The sequence below is a fragment of the Carassius auratus genome, chromosome 25 (genome assembly GCF_003368295.1).
Source record: "Carassius auratus strain Wakin chromosome 25, ASM336829v1, whole genome shotgun sequence".
In the NCBI taxonomy this organism is placed as follows: Eukaryota; Metazoa; Chordata; class Actinopteri; order Cypriniformes; family Cyprinidae; genus Carassius; species Carassius auratus.
This window is the reverse complement of record NC_039267.1, coordinates 239,879-262,278: the sequence shown is the minus strand read 5'-3', so window position 1 is coordinate 262,278 and position 22,400 is coordinate 239,879. Positions and strand designations below refer to the sequence as shown.

The following is a 22,400-nucleotide window of genomic DNA, read 5'->3' as shown; positions in this document are numbered from 1 at the left end:
TGATCAAAATGTAGTAGTAATTGCTTTTCTGTTTAGCTGACTTCATGGTCTCCTCTTACTTTTCAACTCTTTAAATCCAATCATAAAATCACACAGAAGTACACTGGGTTACAAACTAAATGACGTATTGGGTCCGCATCAAATACAGCCATTTCAATTTCATCCAGGGCATTAGCCTTATGAAACAAACCAAAACTCTGCACTTTTGTCAGACTTCTGGGGAATCCCACTCCACTTCAACTGACTGAAACTCACACGAATCACTATTCATCTTCACCAACAGCTCCACTATCAGATGTATACTGTTCTCCAACAACACCTCGTCTCAGATCCGCCCTCGACGACAAGGAAGAGCATGAATTTGGAAAAGCAAAACGCAGACGGATGTCTGGGTCCAAACAGTTGCAAAAATAAATGTTATATCCTTCACCAGCACAAAATAAATGATCACAGCATGCAGATAACAGCAGTGATTCTACTTTAAACGCTTGCAAAATCAGCCACACATTAATTAGAAGTCATTTAGCATAGTTATTAACATGATACAGTTGTTGTTTTTGTTTAAAAATGTAATGTACATTTATACAAATATTTTTTGGTTTTATAATTGCCAGAAAACTGGTGAAGGTATGTTTCTAATAGATAGGTGACGGAGTGACAGCAAATCTGACATTTTCTCTTTTCTGATCAGAATTCAATATTTTTTTTCCTCTTTTGGAAAGCCATAGGAATGCTATTGGGAGGATAATGGGAACACAAAACGGATATTTGTTGTAGTTTCTGTTCACCAATTTTTCCAGATTTACCCAACTATGTCAACTTTCACTTGTAAGAACCTCAAAAATGTGAAGAAAAAAAATTAGCCACTGTTGTTTGGAAAATGACTTTTTGCAAGTTTTTTTCCCTTCTACTTCTTTGGAGAGGCATTTTCCAAGAAAACACGATTTCAGTCTTTCTACCTCATGTTTAAATCAACATGTCACCTATTGGTGAAATTTGTGTTCTTACACCAGATTTTCAAGGCATTCTGGCTTTGAATTCTGTCAGTTTTTTGGTTTGGAAATAAACTATGTAGGAAAGTGAGCCTCTAAGGGTAGATTTGCTCAATCTCTGCCTGAAGAAGACACGAGCAGTGACAGATCTTACTGTACAGATGTCTTGGTGTGATCATAACACCTGCCCTCTTCTGCTACAGGTGTGCTGGCAAACTGTCGCGTCATGAACAGAAGCTGGAGATAAAGATGACATCTGGAAGCAGCTGAAGCTGTCCGGCTTCATGTCTCCATCCTCCCCTGAGGGAGGACAAGAAGATGAGTGTCACCAATCATCCCTCCATCAACATCCTGACCATCATCTTCCTGGTTCTGTCTACTACAGGTGAGATGGTTTCGTTTGGACGTACACACACAACCGCCGTTCGTTATATACATGTCTGAATTCTGCTGATAGAAGCAAACAGAGAGACTCTTAGAAATATCAAAAACTGACAGTTCAAAAGCACATGGAGATTTCTTCATCTGTAGGTATTTTGGGAACTGTGAAGAATTAGAAATTAATAAATTTATTGGTCATACTGTAAAATATGATATCAAATCAAAACAAATATGATATTTCCAAATTTTTGGATTATTTTAAATTATTTGATAATATACACATTAATTGACGTAATTTTATTAAAAATATAAAAAATATATTTAATATAATTTTTACTATAGGTGCAAATTGACAGTTATAATTTGCGCAAAAAAAATATTATTATTTTTTTTTTCATTGAATCATAGTAAATTTTTCACTTTCATTTGTGTTGATTTTAGTTAATAATGTACTAATTAAAAAGTTTTCATGGGAAATGCACGATTAAACACTTGCTTCATATTAGTTTCATTTTTTTTGGATAACTATTTAATAATATATTAATTTATTACATTTAAAATTTAATAAGAGCATTTAACTTTATTAGGTGCAAACTGGCAGATGATTTTCGCAAACATTTAATTATTTCTAAATTAAATTGCACAGTAAATATAAACATTTTATTATATATTTTTTTTTGGTTTGAGTTTGTTTAAATGTTTATGTACTGTAAATAGTACACATATTACTTTTACAGTTCTGGATCCTTTTAAATTGTTGTATAATATTTTAATTTAATATTTAATTGAGTTAATTTTCAATTGAATTTATTATGAGAAAATTGACAGTCATAATTTGTGCAAACACAATTATTTAAAATGAACAAATAAAATAAAATTGGAATATTTACTGTGATTTAACTAAAAAAAATATTATTATTTATCATTTATATTTAATATACATATATTTAAAAACATATAAAAAATTCTTATTATTTTAATTCTTCTTATAGTTTTTAAAATGTAGTAATTCATATTTTTACAATGGGAAAAAGAGGTTAAACATTAAACTGGGAAACTAAATGATAAAGACATATTTCAAGACAGATTTAAAGTAACCACAACAAAGTTGAAACCCATTTGTTTCAATAATCAACCCGTGGGACATAAAGGTGCCTGTAGATGAAGAAACATCCTCTTATCAGATTTACCGCTCTCATACAGCCTTCTTTTCCCAGCATCTCTAAGCTGTCCAATTAGTTTCTTCCATTGTCCATCTGTGTCTCACTGTGAGTTCTGCCTCCGCTGGGAGACATTGATCGGGTGCGAGATTGTGGGAGATTACAGGTCATAAAGCTGGATCAAATCAAAAAACCTCTTTAATTATTAAAGACAAGCGTGAGTCATTCACTCTGCAGCAGAATTTAAAGCCTTGGACAGCAACGAGAAAATCATCAAGAAAAACAAACAACCACGAACACAAAATATCATTAAAATATCACATATTTCATTACATTTTAAAACAACATATACACACAAATATACATGGATCAAAGACAAGACATCCTGTAATCCTTAAAAGTCTTTTAATGCCATCGAATTATTCTGGTTCTAAATATGGCGGATTTATATTTTGCATAGTTTTTGATATACTCTGAATGACTTATTTTCTGTAGAGGATGATAAAAATGCACGATAGTCATTACTGTATTTTATGTTCAAAAAGTAAATTATACACATTTAAAGCTGCATTATATAGAGAGAGTGACACTTTGAGTGAATGTAGTGATGTTCTAGTGAAAACATACACAAACACGTGTGTGTGTGTGTGTGTACATCTTCACTAGATCACTATATTCACTAGAAGTGTTAACTTACTTTAAGTCTGTAAGGACAGTTTTATGACATGCCTATAATATGAAGTGAATTTTAATACCAAGTGAAATATGATGTTTGTTTTTCACTTTGTATTTAACATACTGTTGCTATGGCTACCTCCTCAGGCGAACACGACGATGTTTGCTTGTAAACAAATCAGGTTGAGTTTTGTTTAGTATGTCTGCACCACCAACTCTCGGTGATTGAGATTCAGAACAAGTAGATGTGGTGCGGCAGCAAGAAAAGTAGTCTCTCTTTGACGTCTGTGGTCTGCTGGTTCAGTTTGAGTAGTTCAGGGGGAATCGTGTCAACATGGGTTAGTCGCCCAGACCTCACTGTCACTCTCTGTTTTGAGTTCAGAGATGAATAATGAAGCAGAACTATGACTGTCATATATTAAAAACACGCCTTGCAGCATTGCTTTTGTGCCGTGCTCAGATCAGTGAGAAAAGTTTTTCTGCTTCAGAACACCATCCAGTTTCTGAGAGGTCCACTAAATGTGGAGATGGTCATTAATTCAGGGGGAATTATAACTGAAACTCACTGAAATGTATCTCTTATTTATTAAAAGACTTGGCTAAAGATCAGCCGTTTGAAAATGAGTTGCTAGCTGAATGTATGCAACAAAACACATTACGCTGTGGCTTAATTGCATTTATGACATGATGACATTTATTACATATAATTTATATTTACAATTCATTGTATTTCTATTGTATTATTATATTATTATGTTTATATTTATTAATTATATTATTATATTATATCTATTTAGTTTCTTTAATATTAATTTAGATCTTATGTTGACATTTTACTTCCACAATATAATGTTTTATATATTATATTATATCTTTAATATGAGATTACCTATGATTTTATATTTACAATTAATTTTATTTCTATTATATTACATTATGATATTTAGTTATATTGTAATCCTTACATTATATATTTAAAATAAACTTTAATATGACTATATCTTATATTTGCAATTCATTTCACTTCTATACTATGAAATGTATATATATATATAATATATATATATATATATATATTATATATATATATATATATATATATATATATATATATATATATATATATATATATATATATATACACTTATTATTATTATATATATTTAATAAAATATTTATTATATGTCTATTACAAATATAATAGTACTTTTATTTATATTATATTAATTATTATATTTTATTATATTGTGATTCTTATATTATATATTTAAATATTATCTTAAATATGACTTTACATCTTATATTAAATATAATTTAATTTTAATATATTGAATTTAATATTATATTTAATATAATATTGTGGAACAAAAATGAATTGCAAATTATTATTATTAGAATACGACTTCATATCTTATATTTGCAATTCATTAATCCTCTGTACTATGGCATTTATGATATGATATGATATGATATGATATGATATGATATGATATGATATTATAGTGGTGTGCACTGATAAACTGTTTACATTAAGAGAACATGCTTCCAGAAATTAAATAGGGTTAAAAAACAAAACAAAGACTAGATAAGTTTACTATCTCATAATCAACAGTGTTGCCAAGTCTAAAGTTTTCCTGCAGAATAGGTCTACTTTAATAATGTTGCCGCGGATTGTTTTTCCATGTCAGCGGGTTGAAGCGATGCTAATAGCGTATAGAACCTAAAATATGAATCTTACCAAAGGAACCCTGCCAAAAAGAGTGTATTTGACCCCCCTGAACATGATTTTTACCTGGGTACCCCCTTTAAAGCAAATTGGGCTAGTTTTGAGTAGCAATTGGGCGGGTTTTGTAGTGAAAACCTGGCATCCCTGCATATCACGCTCACTGTCCTGTTCATGATTGTCTTCCACACAGCTCTCTCTGCTCACTTTCGGGTGTGTGAGCCTTACACCGATCACAAGGGGCGCTACCACTTTGGATTTCACTGTCCTCGTCTCTCGGACAACAAGACGTACATGTTCTGTTGCCACCATAACAACACGGCCTTCAAGTACTGCTGCAACGAGACCGAGTTTCAAACAGTCATGCAGGTCAACCTGACCACGTCTCCAGACGGCTACGCTCACAAGTGAGTCTCCTGCCTTCAACTACAAACACAGTGCTGACTCCAGATCCTTAAACCGGAGAAAAGTTTCAACAAGTCATTTCTATGTTATGATTCAGTACAGTGATCCTGGAGTTTCTACTGACACTAAAAGCCTGGTTGCAACAGCACACACACACAAAATGAATCTGGTTACCAGTGGCAGGTTTATATCTCAGATATTATCCTTTTTCCCCAACAAGTGTGTCCAAACAAGTAAAGGGTTATAGACATGTGAGTAGTATAGTATACATGTACGGCTGGTCGTGTGATCTCAACATGGTACTGTAAAAAAAATACTAAGAACTTCATTTGAAAAAGGCCAACATAATTTGATGGTTCTGATATGACATAGCATTATTATTACATGATATATAATACTTATTGTACAAAACGACCATCATATTTGTAGTTATTAGTTATTATATATAATGTACCTAGGTACATACAGTAGATATCAGTTAGCTTGTCTCTTTTTTATAGTCTCAAATGGAATAAGTTTGGTCATAGTACTCATTTTTTTTTTGATCTTTGGATAATGTTGCATCATATATGATAAAAGCCAGACATTTTAATAAAAATACTATGACCCACTTTGTTTTTGTTCCTCATTAAATTGTTTAGGCAGTATTATGTCACCAGTTTACAATAATCATTATTAATATTATTATTATTATATCAAATAATAAACAACCAATAATTCATAATATTGACAATTAAATACATCAAAAAAGCCTAATTAAATTATTATTTAAAATAATAATATTATATTAGTCATTTAAATGTTTATCTACTATATACTACGTATATTGATAGATATTTAAAAATATCTGTTTCTTGTTTTAATATAAAATATTATCAAAAAATGTTACGTTTTAATTGTCACTGAAACAAAAATTTATATATTCAGTCTACAATTCCCAACACACTTTGATGGATCATATTGTAAATTAATATTTATTACAATATGAATCATATTTAAATATTTAAAATATTTGGGGTAGATATAAAATAAGAAAAAAATCTATATATTTGTGACAATGTATTTACCATTTATCAATTCATGTATTTATGCATGCATTTTCATGGCTCCAGAGCACCAGATATTTCAGATATACTGCTTAAATTATGAAATATTAATTTGAGTTTAAATTATGAAGTGACAAAATAGAGCAGCTATGTCAAGGTCGTCGTTATACATAACTGACATCAGAATAATGCTAATGACCACTTGAATCAAGTATTCCAGAGCGCTGCGATAATATTGGTTCATATATTTTATAAACTGAAAAATAATTTCACATGTGAAAGATTTTTTGACAGATCATAAAAGCCAAATCTTTTTTCTCTTTTTTTTGAGGTCGCACCGGTTCTGTTTACTTGTTCACGCTATGAAATGCTTCCATTCTCATCAAATATTAACTGAAAGTACTAACTGCTCTCAGATCAGGGTAACAGCCTCACACTCATGACAGCTAATGATGTGGAAATGTCTGAGGCTGCGGTGTGCTGCTGCGCTCTCAGGCAGGATGAAGATCCTGAAAGTGCAGCCGTCCTTGTGGGAAGCCATTTCATTCTCATCTGTGGTCAGCTGGATGTAGCCAGTGATATTTACTGATGGCCTAAGGTTAAACCACCCAAGAGGACAGGAACCCGCATCTTTGGATGTTTCGGCATATAAAAGCATATCTAGTGCAGATTTGAGTTATTGTGCATCAAGCAATTGTGAGTCCAGGTTAAAATGAAGGAAAGCCACATCGACATCAACAACCCATGATAAGTGTCTGTGATTATGGCCAAAGTCCTTTTAGGCAAGTCGTGCCACTCGGGCGCCATCTTGGCAACGCCTCCGGGCAGCTATTTCAGACTAACAAGACCAGGCTCCTATCTAAACGAATGGGCAGAGAGCCAGAACTGCACTTTCACTGGTTACCGGGACATAAAAACTGATAATTTTGCTCCAAAATAAGGTTTAAAATGCCTTTTTCCCCACAGGTTATACTTTTACTACGCATGCGCAAGGGTTCATCAACTGTGGCACAATGCCCTGCACTGTTTGCCACAGAAAAAGTAAAACATTTAAATATGTTTTTTATATTGACATTAGTCATAGTAGTAGAAAATCTATAATTCATAATATTTCCGGCATACATTTTGCATCATATGAAGCAGCCAGTCACATATGATGTTCCTCCTAAATACATTTTGGCAGTAGTATGTCACCAGTATTATTTTTATTATTATTATAAAATAAATATAAAATTCTGCATAAAGCATAGTATTCAAAATTCAGTAAATCATAAGAGCTTAATAAATGTAATGTAATGTAATATTTAATGTAATAAAAAATTTAACCATTTTAACATTTTACATTAATACTTTTGTTTTAAATACTGTTACCATTTGTGTGGCAAACATCTTGCATCATATGAGACAAAGCCAGTCACTTTCAAAAACTTTGTGACCCACTTTGCTTTTTCTCGTCATAAATCTCTTTTGGCAGTAGTATGTCACCAGATATTTCTGGATTTGAAGCAATGAAACCTAGATAAACATCTGATCAATTTTCCGCTTAATGAAAGTTGACTTTCTTTAGCAGACCGTTTGAAACTCTTTGATCTTTTTCCACATCACATACAAAAGTGAGGGTCCTTTTATTGCATGTATTACATTGCAATTAGTTTAAAACTAGTCAGTAATTCAGCTTCATGCACTCGCCAAATCCAGTTTCACTCCCGTACCGTTGGACTCTGGGTACCAGCATCAAAGAGATCTGATATCACACACACTGCATCTGTTCCCCTTTGTTCTCCGCTCTAATAACACCATACATTATCGAGACCTCAATATTGCCCCTGTCAGTTGTGGCCTTGTCTGACAGCACAAGGCCTGTGCTTCATCAAAAAGTGAAAGTTTTGCTTTTACTGCACTTTTCTTTAAGTCTTGGCAGGGATTTATACTCAAAAGGAGCTGTAAAAGGGTTTATTAACACTGAATGGCTCATATAATGCTAATGAAGTCTGAATTTATTGAAATACTTCAGTTTTTATAAGACCAATAATACTGTTAAAGAGTTTCCGTCCACTTTGCATGGTTTTTTGATACTGTATATCATAAAAACGTTTGTTTATGGCCATATAAAATGTTGAGTGCATCTAATACGTCCCTGTTTTCTCTGTCACAGCAATTACTCTGCATTAATCGGCGTGTGGATCTACGGATTCTTCGTCATGGTGCTGCTAGCGCTTGATTTTCTGTATTACTCAGCCATGAACTACGAGGTGTGCCGGGTTTATCTGGAGAAGTGTGGGTTGGGTGGCCGTTGGCTGAAACAGGCCCGTGGTCAGTGGCACGGCGACGGGCAGGAGGAGAGGGACGGACGGCCAGCTCAACCCGCAGCTCCGTCAGAACCTCAAGAGCAACATCATGAACACAGCTGCGGTCAGATCAGACACAGCCTGATGGGAGACACACAGAGCCCAGCACAGACCGCGCACAACACCACAACAGCCTGGTGAGTGAATCGCAAACCACACAGAAACATACAGAGTGCATCTGAAAAGAACTGTTCTGGGTTCAGTTCAAGTTAAGCCCATTTAGAAGTACATGTGGCTTAGTGTTGTTTACAGAGAAAGTAAAAAATCTCCCCAAAAATCCAATTCTACAACTTCATTGCAACACCATAAAAATCCCAACCCCCTAAAATGACAAAATGAAATTGTAAAATCGGCAATTGGAATCGATCACGAAAATTCCTGATCAGTGCATAGTTTTGTACTGTACATAGATCTGTAGAACAAGTGGGTTGGATAATGATATTTTAAAAATAAAATACAAAAATGTACTTGAAAAGAAAACAGGTTCACTCTGAATAGCATGATTGTGTAGAGTAGTTGTGTTAGGATGAGTTGAGCAAGTCTTGCATTTGTATTTCCTGGTTTGAGAGAGAGTTCCTGCTTAAAGAGGAAGTCATGGATAAAAAAGATCAGACATGCATGCATACAAGTGAGAAAAATAAAGCCTACATATGTGAAAGTGACAAAATATGTATATGAATGTTAGAATGTAGGCATATAAAAAATAAATAAAGAATACCTATATGTGTGGAAGTGTAAATATATGTGCGTCAAAGTCAGAATACATGTATGTGTTGAAAAATAAAAGTGCATATATGCAAGCAGAAACAAATGTATGTGAAACAAGAATGTACTGTATGTGTGTGAGTTAAAATACATATGCAAAAGGAGAATGTATGTGTGTGAGAATAGAAATGTATGTATGCAAAAGGAGAATGTATGTGTGTGAGAATAGAAATGTATGTATGCAAAAGGAGAATGTATGTGTGTGAGAATAGAAATGTATGTATGCAAAAGGAGAATGTATGTGTGTGAGAATAGAAATGTATGTATGTAAAAGGAGAATGTAATTGTGTGAAAGCGTCAGAATGGCTCGTAGTAAAGTGATGTAAATGATACTAAACAATGGTTTTGCCTGCAGTGTCTTGCCTTGATTGGCCCAAAAATGTGGCTCCATTTATCTCGCTGTAACCTCCAATTTAGCTTTTCTTTACCAAAAAAAACAAAACAAGTGACAAGTCAAAAATTATTATAGTGGATTGAGGTTAAATTGTACTGAACCTGGAATTTTTTAAACACACTGTTTCATAATCCGCACAATTTATGTAAATGAATCCCCACATCCTTAACACTACACTAGAGGAGTTTACTCACACTGACGGGTGTATATCCTCTCAGGGGGTGCAGCACGATTACACATAATTGGCCATGAACCAAAAGCATCATCATCATCCAGAGCTGCAGATCCAACACTTTTAAAAATACCTTTTTCTACACAAACACCAGATCCGTTTGCTAGGAGAACTAGGTCGCAATCAAGAATCATTTTGTCTGTTACTAGAGTGCTGTCCTTGATTCTGACATATACAGGTCAAAAATTGTAAAAAGTAAAAAAATAAAATAAAATAAAAACCTTCACTACAAACTCTTAAAATATATATAATAAAGTGCCTCTTTCATTGAGGAAAGTTCAAGTAATGATTTTGTCTAGATCATCTAGATTTTTACAGTTGTTTTCAATTAATTGTAAATGATGAAGTAGAACTTTGAGTCATATTAACTGATCTTATTTTTTATATTTATCATCATTTACTGTATCACTTGAATAATGGCATTTGTTGTTCAACATTAACAGTTTCTTTCAGATGCTGCTACTAGGGCTGCACGATGTGTCGTTTAGGCATTGATATTGTGATGTACGAATCCACGATAGTCACATCGCAGGATGTGCGATGTAGGCTGTCGTAGTTGATCCATCATTCATTAACTGTACGGGCCAGCTGCTTCTGGCCCTTGACGAATGTGATTTGCAGATTAATTGCACAGCTTAAACATCATAGAGTGAAAGTTTATCATTTGCATGTGTTTTTAAGTCCTGTCAGTTGAACAGGGCAGAAAGAGAGAGAGAGTGAGGGAGAGAGAGCAAGACAGCGCATAGATGTTTAAATCATTTAAAATGAGAATCTAAGTGTGCTCACCCAAATTTTTGTAAGAAAAAATTAGATTAGATTTCATATCGCAATATATATCGCAGAAAAATAAAATATCGCAATGTCATTTTTTCCCAATATCGTGCAGCCCTAGCTGCTACACAGTAGCCACTTTTCCACCAGGGCTAAAAATGGGCCGGGTGCAGCTAAAAGCCTCGAACCTGTATCAACGAGGCCAAAATAGCACTGTGTTTCTGCCGTCAGGCCAGAAGCTCCGCTGCGATTCACTAAAACCCGCTCTTTACCTGCCCCTCAGTAACAAAAGTATCAATGTTTTACTATAATAAGTGATATATTGATCATAATTAATTAATTTATCAGGATTTAAAATTAGTTCCACATAAATAGCGTTAAGAACATAGCCTGCTTATTCAGTCGAGTTTCTGTCTATTTGCAGTCACAGTAGCCTACATATATCACAAACCATTATTATATTTTTATGACATAAGCTACTCGGAGCTAAACTCTTGAAACCACACATTTGACAAATAAAATATGTTGATAAATAAATACACGATTGTGATAGAGAATAAGAAGCTGAAGTCTGATTTCTCTGACGCTCTTCAGACGTGGAAAAACTCTAGCCCCAGGTGGCCCGCTTTGGCCTAAGGTTTTTGTCGGGCTAAAAAATTCGGGCCATTGGCCCCAAAGAAAAAGCACCGAAGATGCATGATCAAACTCTGCAAGTGACAGCGACTGGCCCTGGCTCGCACTAGCATGCCTGCTTTTGGCAGGACAGTGGAAATTTGGCTAGTGAGTGAAAGATCATGAATATAATATTGTCTGTTGCGAAACAACCAGAATTCAATTGTTTTCTATCATTTTATAATATGACATTCCAGGGGCGTGTCTAGGGGGAGGCTGGGGGAGGCAATGCCTCCCCTAGGATAAGCCCTGCCTCCCCTGAGAAATGATCTGTCCCTCTGATGATAAACTAAAACTTTAAAGTGGATTGTTTTGTGCATATTTCTTCATAGCTTGCAGATGGGTCTGATCCAACAAAAATCCAGTTTGGCGCTGTTTGACATTGCGCGCGCTTCGGGGGTACGCGCTCAGAAAAAGTGCATCATGTGAGAACAGAACGCTAATAGAAATGTTTATCTCGCAGAGCTTTAAAGCAGTGGCGTGTCCAGAAGTGTGGCAAAAAATTAGATTTGCCAACCCAAAACAGCGTATGGGATCGAAGTGCATTGACAGCTGAACAGCTTGATTTTGTCCTCATCCTCGGTAGGATGTTAATAGTTTTGGTTGTGGGTGATAAAAATGTCTCCACAATCTGCTTTCGAAGAAATATCGTTGCATTGTGTGCTGCGCACATTCTATCAGCTGCAGTTCTGGCCCAGCGGGATTAATATACTGCGACATACATTAACATCACATTTAACTCATTCACATTTTTTGCGTCTGTTTAAATCCTTACTGGTTATTTAAACGTTTAATTCGTGTCCTTTTCTGACGTGTGTTTTTTCTGAGCACAACGCGCGGCCCGAAAACGAAAAAGCCCTTCGAACTGTGCCTGATTACTAAGTTATGTTTTGTGCTAATACTGTCAAAACACACAAGGTTTATGTATAGACTCATATGTTTAAAATGAAAGTAAACAACTGAAAGAAACAGATGCATATCTGAATATTAGAGGTGCGCAGGTCTTAAAGGGACAGTAGGCTACATGCTGCCGTGTGAATTAAAGGCATAGATCACCCTACAATTTTATTTGTCATTGTTTATACACTCACATGTTGTCCAAAACCTATATTAACTTCTTTCTTGTGCTGAAAGCAAAATAAGATATTTTGAAAAATTAGGATAACCAAACAGTTGCTGGTCCACATTGACTTTTATAGTAGGGGGGAAATTACTCTGGAAGTCACTGTGAACCAGCAACTGTTTGATTTTCCACCTTCTTCAAAATAGAGTTTATGTTTAGTAGAAGAAGGAAACTCATTCAGATTTTTTTTCCTTCACTATTTACATTTTTGGGTGAATTATATGTTAATGAAACAACAAACACACAGAGAAAAATCAATACTCTATACTCTTGACTGAAAAACTTTAATTCAGCTGCTTTAATAGGAATCAGTGTATATAGTTTTTATTTTTATATTTGTTCATTAAATTTTTTAAATGCTCCTGCTAAATACACCCCTTGTACCTGAAAATTAAGCACTTTATTTGTATAATATCTGTATTTGTAATGTTTATCTTTGTTCTCATTTTTTAATAACAAAGATAAAATAATGACAAAGATTTTAATACATGCACTTTGGCCTAAATATCGGACACACTCTTTCATATTTTGTTACCTTAAAAGGCTTTAAATAGGGAAATTAGTTTGGCTCTGATGCTCAAACAGCTTGCAAAATAGAAAAACCAACATGACAAATATCATGATAAAATCGTGGTATTTCTTAAAAAAAAAAAAAATTTGTTCGATTTTTATTATATCACCCACCCCTGAGGGAGACCAAACCCATACAGACTCCAACCCCCCATAAAATAATAATAATATTTGCCTATGGCAAGCACCACTAATAATAAATAAAAAAATAAAACTATATTTAAAAAAAGTTATGTTGCCTCTGCTAATCATATCATTCTTGAAATTGTTATAGTTTTACAAAAATAGCTTTTATTTCAACTCTCTAAATCTCTTGACACCCTGTAGCCTAATATATTTCTAGGCCTACGTGTGTACATTTATTCATTTAGCAGACACTTTTATCCAAAGCCACTTACAACCACAGAATAACATTCAAATAATGTTCTCGTACTGTTCAAATGAGCATATCAAAAAATTCCAATTTTTTACCTGGGGCCGCATTCACAAAGAAACTTATAAGAGTCTACAAGTAGCTCCTAACAGGCGAATTTAAGAGAAACTCCTGCAAATAATAACTGCTAATGTGTTTTACTAAGAATAATTCACGAAGCATTTCAGCCCTAAAAGTAGCATCTACTTCTGGACCAGCTTAAAAGAAGAAACAAATTAATTAACCTCCTGTCTATACAAATGTGAAGATTCATTTAAAGAACTCTCTTGTCCTTCTCGGTAACCTACTTGTGTAACACGTCTTCTCACAAGCAAACACCTGTCACTCATTATCAGGCAAACACCATGATCTGTTATATATATGAATCTGTCATATCTGTTGACCTGGTTTTAACTTTTATGTGATAGCCCTATAGTCTAATAGGGGCCCTGTGCCTATCTCTGGGTTCCTGGCTTAGAAAAAGATATGCATTAAAAAAGATTGTGTGTAATATAGCTTAATTTTGTGCCGATATTTTCAATTGTCTATGTTGCCCCCCCAAACAAGCCAAATGCCCCCCCAAACATGACATCCTGGTAACCCCTCTGTGACATTCACAATGCAATATTCAGGGTAAAAGTCTGGATATGAAACATTTTACACTACAAAAAAAAATAAAATAAAAAATACTTGTTTTGTATTTTCATTTGTTTTTTAGAACAATTATCAAATCATTATATATTTGTCATTGGTTTGTTTTTATGTGGCTGTGCTGAGTGGCCCCACCCACAGTAAAATCTCATTGGTCAAATATACTCCATTCAAATATACTCCATTCATACAGCTGTATTGTCTTCAGATATGTTCTGATTGGCTGAGATTTGGTTGGTTTGTGCAGCATTTTTGCTTTCAGTGGAGTTTTTTTTTTTTTTTTTTTTGTTAAAATATCGAGACATTCTTAAATCAAATGGCATATATTTACTTGACCAGCAAAATTCATAAATCTAATGTTATTTTCTGAAAAAAATTAAGTATGCTTATACTGTACTTAAAAACTGAAATAAAATTTTTGCCAATAAGTAAAATAAAATTAACAATTTAAAAAGTTGTTTTTCTTACCTCATTGGCAGATGTTTTTTTCTTGTTTTAGGCATAAATGAGTTTTGTTTTTGATATAGTAATGTTTAGATATTTGTAATGGAAAACAACACAAAAGTACTGAAAAGAAGCCTCATTTAGGGTGTAGGGACATAAGGGGTTTATTGACATTTTTCAGAATCCCATGATTTCTGCCCCCACAGAAATTAATTCAAATCTGAAATGAGTAAATGATGACAGAATTTTATTTTGGGGTGAACTATCACTTTAAACATAGTTTGACAGGTCTTTCAAGTATTTGATCGCTAGAACCCCACTAACTCTGAACTCCAGCGACTGGTCCGTGGGTGTGCTGTCTGAGGAGGAACACAGACATACACACACTATTCTCTTACAGTACACAAGTTTGTCAGCAAGACGCTGCAGCCGTGTTAGTCTGAGTGAATACCCTATCTAATTAAGCCTGTCATTTGTGCTGAACCCTTTCATTAACAATCACAGCAGTCTCTGAAAGCTTCAGCCTCCGAGTGGAGACTTTGAAACTGTTGTGAGACAAATAATACGAGATGAGTATGACACTGAGATTTCATGTGTGAGCTTTAAAGCAGACACGACTCCAAAGAGCTTCAAGCGATAAATCACATCTTTACGTAAATCTAAGTTTAACTAATTATGACATCTGACACACTACATGATGTTTTGTTGATCACTTGTTTTCTATTATGTGGGTGTGTTGGGTGGCCCCGCCCACTGTGAAATCTCTTTGGTCAAAAACTCTACCCATATAACTGTGTCGTTTTATATATATATATATATATATATATATATATATATATATATGTGTGTGTGTGTATATATATATATATATATTATATATATATATATATATATATATATATATATATATATTATACAATAAAATAATAACTTTATAAAGATAGATAAGATAAATAATTGTATTTGATTTATTATTGTATGTGATTCAAGTCATAATAATAAAAATATTAATGCTTACATACATAATAATAATAGACAACTGAGAAGATGCACAAATCCACTTCATTTTCAGTGTTATTTGCGCATCTTCTCAGTTAACAACGGCTCTGTGTAATAACAGCTGCTCTATGTGAAATCACGACGAGATGCACGTAACGATCAGCAGATCATGATCGGAGCAGCCCTAATATATATATATATATATATATATATATATATATATATATATATATATATATATATATATATATATATATATATATATATATATATATATATATATATATATAAACATACATAGAAATAATAATGATGGTAATAATAACAACAAAAATAAAAATACTATTTACTATTATATTTTATATATGATAGGTACAAAGCCGGTTTTGATTTCTCTGCAGTCTATAGTAAATTAGTTCTTTAGTGTATAGTGGCACTGAAAAAGCACAGCATGCTGTTGGACTAGCTGAAGACATGAACTGCCTTTCATAAGAGTTTGATGGTCGAAATCTTTAAAGCCCCTTCCCCAAGAGCATTGTTGGAATTTACAGAATTGAGTAAAGCTCAGTGGGGAACATCTGTTAGAAAGAAAAAAAAACAACAGAAAAAGACGACCACAAATGGAGGTCCCTGACTAAAATAGAACTAAGTGAATTCAATTACTGCTTTATGGTCTATTCATAAAGCCGTTTATATGGTCGGATCACTCTTTGCCCGTTTACTGTGTTTTTATTTGAGGGCTACGTGCCGTTTCCCTCCTGCTGGCCTGAGAAAACACTGCCATGGTCTTTAAATGGCATCTGATTCTTATATTGTATGATCTAGAGAAGGGCAGAGGCCCCGGGGAATGATGGGGGAAGATCTTGTGTGCTCTCTCTGCAACATCTGGTATGACTGGCACGTCATGCATGGGAATCAACTAGCCTAAATGCCTATAAACAGGACACATTTTATTAAGAGCCATATTTCACTGCCCCCTTAAGACACACTGAGCTTCTCTGATGGTTTATGCGATTAGATCCTGGTTGCTCAGCATGTCAGATTGATGGTTTTTTGGACATTGTCAAACACAAGAGAAAACATTTATTGCTAACTTGTTCATTATTGCTTTAAGGACATTGCTGAAATCTCTTCTGAATCTCTGGATGGCACACGTGGGATTACAGTGGTCTTTTTTCTTTCCTTCTCAGATGTTCCTCCTAACAAAACTGCCTCTTTTTTTGCTCTCAGTTTAAATGCATCACTGTCAATGAGAAACAGATGTGATGAAATTTAAAATAGTTATTCAAAGTAGGGTTGAAAAAAAAATTTCAGATTCAATTTCCATGGCGTTTGTTCCTGTCAACGATTCTCACACATGCATTCGATTCTTAAAATGTGAATGTGTTCTTTTGCTTCATTTTTGCAAGCACTAAACACAATTGTTGAAGTCCAATTTCTGATTTAATGACTGAGTCTGTACATATTAGCGAATCACAAATATTAACCAGTGAAGTCAGATTCCTGTGAAAATTAGTCTTATGGGCTAGGTCTTTAGTGTATCGCAAACATGTGGCATGACCAGTGATTTCTTATTCCAGAGAGAATGATGCATGAGCTGATTCTTTTTAGCAAATCCACAAACATACAGCACGACCAGTGAAGTCAGATTCCAGAAAGAATGACTCTTATGAGTCATTTCTTTAGAACGAATCAAAAATATAAAGTGTGACCAGTAGAGTCAAATTCCCAACAGAATGACTCTCATTAACTAGTACTTTTTAGCGAATCACAAACACACAGGGCAACGATTACAGAGAAAATGAATCTTGAAAGTCATATCTTAATAGTGAATCACAAACATACAGTGCAACCAGTGAAGCCAGATTCCTAAAAGAATAACTCTGAGTCAGTTTTTTTTTTTTTTGTGAATCACAATTATACAGCACAGCCAATGCAATCTGATACCTAATGACTTTTATGTGCTGATTCTTATTTTATAATGAAACACAAACACATCTTGACTAGTGAAAGCTATTGACTCTTCTGAACTGTTTTTTTTTAGTAAATCACAAACATTTTTTTTATCCAGGTGGAGCATTTTCTTAATTAATCTGACTCACTTACTGAACTGTGAATTATTTGTCCAGATTGATAAAGTGTTATACAGTATACTGTGCTTAAGGTTTGTGAGACCTTTTTTTCATGATAGAATGCTTTGTTAAAGATATACACTTTATCAGTGGTAACTTAAATCGCATTATCAATTGTTACGGAACTTGTTAAATGCAATACAATTCTGAAGAGACACGCATGTGTCTGGCTGTATGTAGATGGTTCTAGGTTATTGTTGTGCTAATGTTAGCATTGGTTAACCTCTCAGTCTCCTGCTGTTCTGGGACTGATCTCCCAGCATGCACTCTGCCCTAGTCTGGTCAGGTATGCATATGTCTGCTTCACACCAGAGACATACCCTGGATTCAGAGAAAGATCTTGGAGGCAGCAAATGGTGTATTATTAGAGAAGGTCTGCCAACTCACGGTCTCTCCCTCTCTTGTACTGTGGGCAGATTTCTGTAAGAGCACACAGTGAAACCTGCACTTGTCATGTCCACTTGAGTGCGTGTGCTCCAAGAGCTGTACCAAACACGGGCCACAGAGTGTGACATTTCTGCTGTCCACCTCTTCAGACACACACACACACGGATGCTATGTTTTGCCAGTTACATGAATGGACAAAGCTTCTGCACATATTACACTTTGAATATTTGATGAATATTGTGCTCATATTAATATTGTGATTCTATGTTAGTGGACAGATGCATTTTCTCACTATTATTGGTCACAGATTAATCCAAGAACAAAAACTTACACGGTTTAAAAATATATACTACCGGTCAAGTTTGGAATTCAATTTTTTTTAATGTTTTTGAACGTAGTCTGATGAAAAACAAATGTTTTTTTTATAATGTTGAAAAAGATTTCTGTTACAAATAAGTCCTGTTCTTTTGAAATTTCCATTCTTCAAAGAACCCTGAACAAAAATATTCAGCAGAAAAAAAACTATTTTCAACACTGATAATATGAACAATTATTAATAGTTGAGCATCAATAACTGATAATAACTAAGCACTAAATCAGCATTTTAGAATTATTTCTGAAGGATCATGTGACAAGTAATGATGCTGAACGGATGTAATATAATGTTAAGTAATGATGAATAATGATTCAACTTTGCATCACAAATTTAAATTATATACTTATTTAATACTTAAATTTCTTTAAATTATTTACATTTGAAAAAAATATTCAAATAGAATATTATAATTAAATTTTTTATAACATTTCATTATAACCATTGTTTTTGTTCCATTTTTTTACTAAACAATTCCTTATGCTCCTTTTTATTTATTTTTTTAAACAGAGACTGACCAAATGCAAGGAACAACTGTTGGAGTCCCCTGGTGAGGAAGTGCATTGTGGGAAGTTTAGTACATGCCCCTGCCACATGGACCTACATGTCACAGGGGCCCATTGGCCCCAAGCCTCTCGATGTGGCCCAAATCTCACAGAGCACAACCTCCAACAACCCCTCGACAAACCCAGAACCTCAACTCAGAGCCAACTGGAAATGGTCCAGTGGTGGAACAAGACATTCTGAAGAGCAGCTGTAGCGAGATTTGTGCAACTCCAGAACCAGACTTCAGACCAAACTGGACTTCGATAGACACAGAACTCACCCAAGACTTCTTTGGAGGACCTATGTAGCCGTTTCTGCACCATTTTGTGAGCTGTTCTGGATTAAACTCTCTGTAACTGTGCAGTGTCGGTTTATTTATTCGTAGTCAGGGAAAACGTTGAGTGATGAATGAAGACGTCAAACATCATTTAAAAGATCCAAGCACTCTCATAACTCAATACTAGAAGTTTAATGACCTTTTTGCATAAATATAAAAACTCACATGTCGTGGGTGGTTTTGCAGTGAAGATGTGAAATGAAATAGTATGGTGAATGTCTGTTTTTGACTACTGTTGTGATTTGACATTTTCTCATCTGTAAGAATCAGTGAGGTAGCAAATTGTGTTAAATTGCATTTTTTTTAATCACCCCACACATTTTGTTTCATGGCCTGTAGAGTTCATTGTGTATGTTTGTCAGGGTGTTTTGAGACCTGAAGAGGTTTTGTTCAGCGGTACACACTCTATTATTGATATTGATCGGTTGAGTTCATTTAGACTTTAGTTTCTGAGTGAAATGCCAAAATAAAACAAGATTGCACACTCCTTTGAACATGACAAAGCAGACAGTCACACACTTACAGAAATGTCAGCAAAGAGGAAAATAATTTACATTCCCTTTGTTTACCTTGATTTTGTAAGGAAGGCATTACCCAGCTAACAATGTTCTTAGAATGCTTTGCTAGCATTCCCATAAACATGTTATTTCTGCATATTATCTCAACATTCAAAAATGTTATGTTTTTAAAATATTTTTAAAAAGTTACTGTTATGTGAACATTAAGGGAATATATTCATTTTTATAAATTTCCACACATTATGTGAATGTTACTTTAGTATGTCCTCTGAACATTCTAAGTAACATTTAAAAAAAAAATTGTTTTAGAAATGAAAAATTCCATGAAAAATGTAGAAATAATGTTTTTATGCTAACATTTTGAAAACATTATTAAAGACTAAATAACTGTGAATGAATATTCTATTATTATTAATGGACTGGAAGAACATTTGTTCATAACTTTAAATTAATCTTGCCAAACATTAGCCAAAGTTCTGAAAACATTCATTGTTAGCTGGGTATAAGCTTCTCATGCTTGTTGAAATTTAGCTAAACTTGATATAGCCAAGTAGAACATGTTCTTTCATCAACATGCTCGCTTGTTCTTTAGGAACATTACTGTCAACCAATCCGATTTTTTCGATGATTTTTGGACACTTTTTTTATTGGGAATGTTCCAAAAACAACAAAAGACCAAGCAAAATCTAGGCCTACTTAGCTAATTTCCAGATTTCATCGAAAACGGAACAAGATTGCTCAAGTCTAACATAAACTTATTTCACGTGCACTGATAGCAGCAAGCTGAAGTGTGTAAAACAAGCTCTTCAGTTTTGGTTTCTGCAACAAACTGGTTATAAAGAGTGTTTTGAGCAATAAGTTTAGAATATGCCTGTTGGTTGGAGTCCACAACGCAGTTGTTGGCAGACAGCATCCCAATTACACTCATACAGGAGATCAGTGTCATCGTGTCATCTTTGAAATAAAGTAGTTTGTGGTTCAGAAATGAGCTCAAGGTGGAGGTTATCAGATGAGATTACAAGAAGGAGATTTGATCTCTGATTTCAGCAGGTGTGAGTTTAATTATGGCGTCATTTGGCAGGAAGATTGACTGTGATTCATCATCTTTTCTAGAGAATATGGATACTCTGTTAAAGATGTTCGGGCACTGATAGGCCAGCATGAAATCACTGCCCACAGATTTCTGCAAAATTCACTCATTATTTACAAAGCTTGTACCCTGGTGTGTTTGTTCAGGTCAGTTTGACATATTTTGTAAAAAAATAAAACCATTCCACAAAATTCAACTTATTTTCTTTGGCAACAATTACGAAAAATGCACAACCAAAAATGTGAAATTTGCAGATTCTGTGTGGGTTAAGGCATAACATGTCCAGGTCATATTTCACTTCTAAAATCAAAAGCAATAAATAAGAAACCATATTTTACATAAAGAAAATGAAGCACTGCTTTTGTTTTGCATGTCATTTTCATAACAGTGAAACACATTTTACGTTCAAATTGCCTTTACCGTATTCCATCAGTATATTTTGCTTTTGAGTTTTCTGTTGTTATAATCATTACCAGTAAATGACTGTAATTACAATAAGGTATTTTTTTTTAATTAAAGTAATAATAAATAAAATGTAAAATAAGCATAAATGAAAAGCAGTTTGCTTTATGCTAAAAATAACATCATGAACATTAATTGAACAAAATAAAAGAAATCTAAATTCTTTAAATAAGCTTTGTTTTCTTTAGGCAAAATATAATTTCTTATTTTCCTTTTGACTATATTTGACGTTTTCTGAAAAATGCCTAGGATCAAGGAGGAGTTTGTATTTAGATTTCTATTTTAAACTCCACACAAAATCTGCACTAATAGTGGCATTTTCTGATTGCTAGCCATACTAAGTAATTTGACTGAACTCGTATTAGGGATCGGCATGCAATGGATGGGTTTTAAACAACTTTTTGCCACCCTCCAGGAGTCATTATTCAACCTTTAATCAACATGATGTTCTAGGAAACAAGGATCATTCCCATAATTGGATTCTCACCATTATGGAAGCTTGAATTGAAAGCCGAGATTTGCCGTTAAGTAATTGCAACTCTAAAGTCATCGCTGGAAAACCGTTTCACGTACAATAAATAAGTGTTTACCTAAAAAAGTCCAACGTCGCACTCCAGTCTCTACATCAACAGTTGCCTTACTGTCAATCTTCACCTGTACATACGGCTTTGTGGCTTTTACCCCACAACAGGTGGTCTGGTAAACACACACAAACACAACTCTCATCATTGTTTCACAATGTACAATGTAGCATTATGTTATACTTTGTACAACACAGGAAAAATAAACTTT

The 22,400-nt window shown here is 34.0% G+C and overlaps 1 protein-coding gene and 1 long non-coding RNA gene across 3 annotated transcripts in view; one reads left to right on the top strand and one right to left on the bottom strand.

The window, feature by feature from the left end:
• The window catches only part of LOC113042880 (uncharacterized), a 67,172-nt gene that overhangs the window by 43,665 nt on the left and 1,107 nt on the right, over window positions 1–22,400 (bottom strand). The window contains exons 2-3 of the long non-coding RNA XR_003275631.1: window positions 22,199–22,304; window positions 1,147–1,292 (exon numbers count right to left, since the gene is read on the bottom strand). This is a non-coding gene — a long non-coding RNA (uncharacterized LOC113042880). The remainder of the gene's footprint in view (window positions 1–1,146; window positions 1,293–22,198; window positions 22,305–22,400) is intronic.
• LOC113042879 (protein shisa-like-1a) lies at window positions 1,239–19,772 on the top strand. 2 transcript variants are annotated; one of them, XM_026201877.1, is made up of 4 exons: window positions 1,239–1,377; window positions 5,125–5,338; window positions 8,538–8,867; window positions 19,166–19,772. In XM_026201877.1, coding segments are annotated over exons 1-4 (612 nt in total). In that variant the 5' UTR covers window positions 1,239–1,310; the 3' UTR covers window positions 19,167–19,772. The 2 variants fall into 2 exon arrangements, with proteins under 2 accessions (XP_026057662.1, XP_026057661.1); XM_026201876.1 differs by lacking the exon at window positions 19,166–19,772 and having other exon boundaries at window positions 8,538–8,871.

Bases quoted from the DNA above. Each gene is read 5' to 3' on its own strand.
- LOC113042879 (XM_026201876.1), top strand. From the start codon at position 1,311: ATGAGTGTCACCAATCATCCCTCCATCAACATCCTGACCATCATCTTC. The intron at 1,378-5,124 runs GTGAGATGGTTT...TCTTCCACACAG, and splicing joins CCTGGTTCTGTCTACTACAG to CTCTCTCTGCTCACTTTCGG. The intron at 5,339-8,537 runs GTGAGTCTCCTG...TCTCTGTCACAG, and splicing joins CCAGACGGCTACGCTCACAA to CAATTACTCTGCATTAATCG.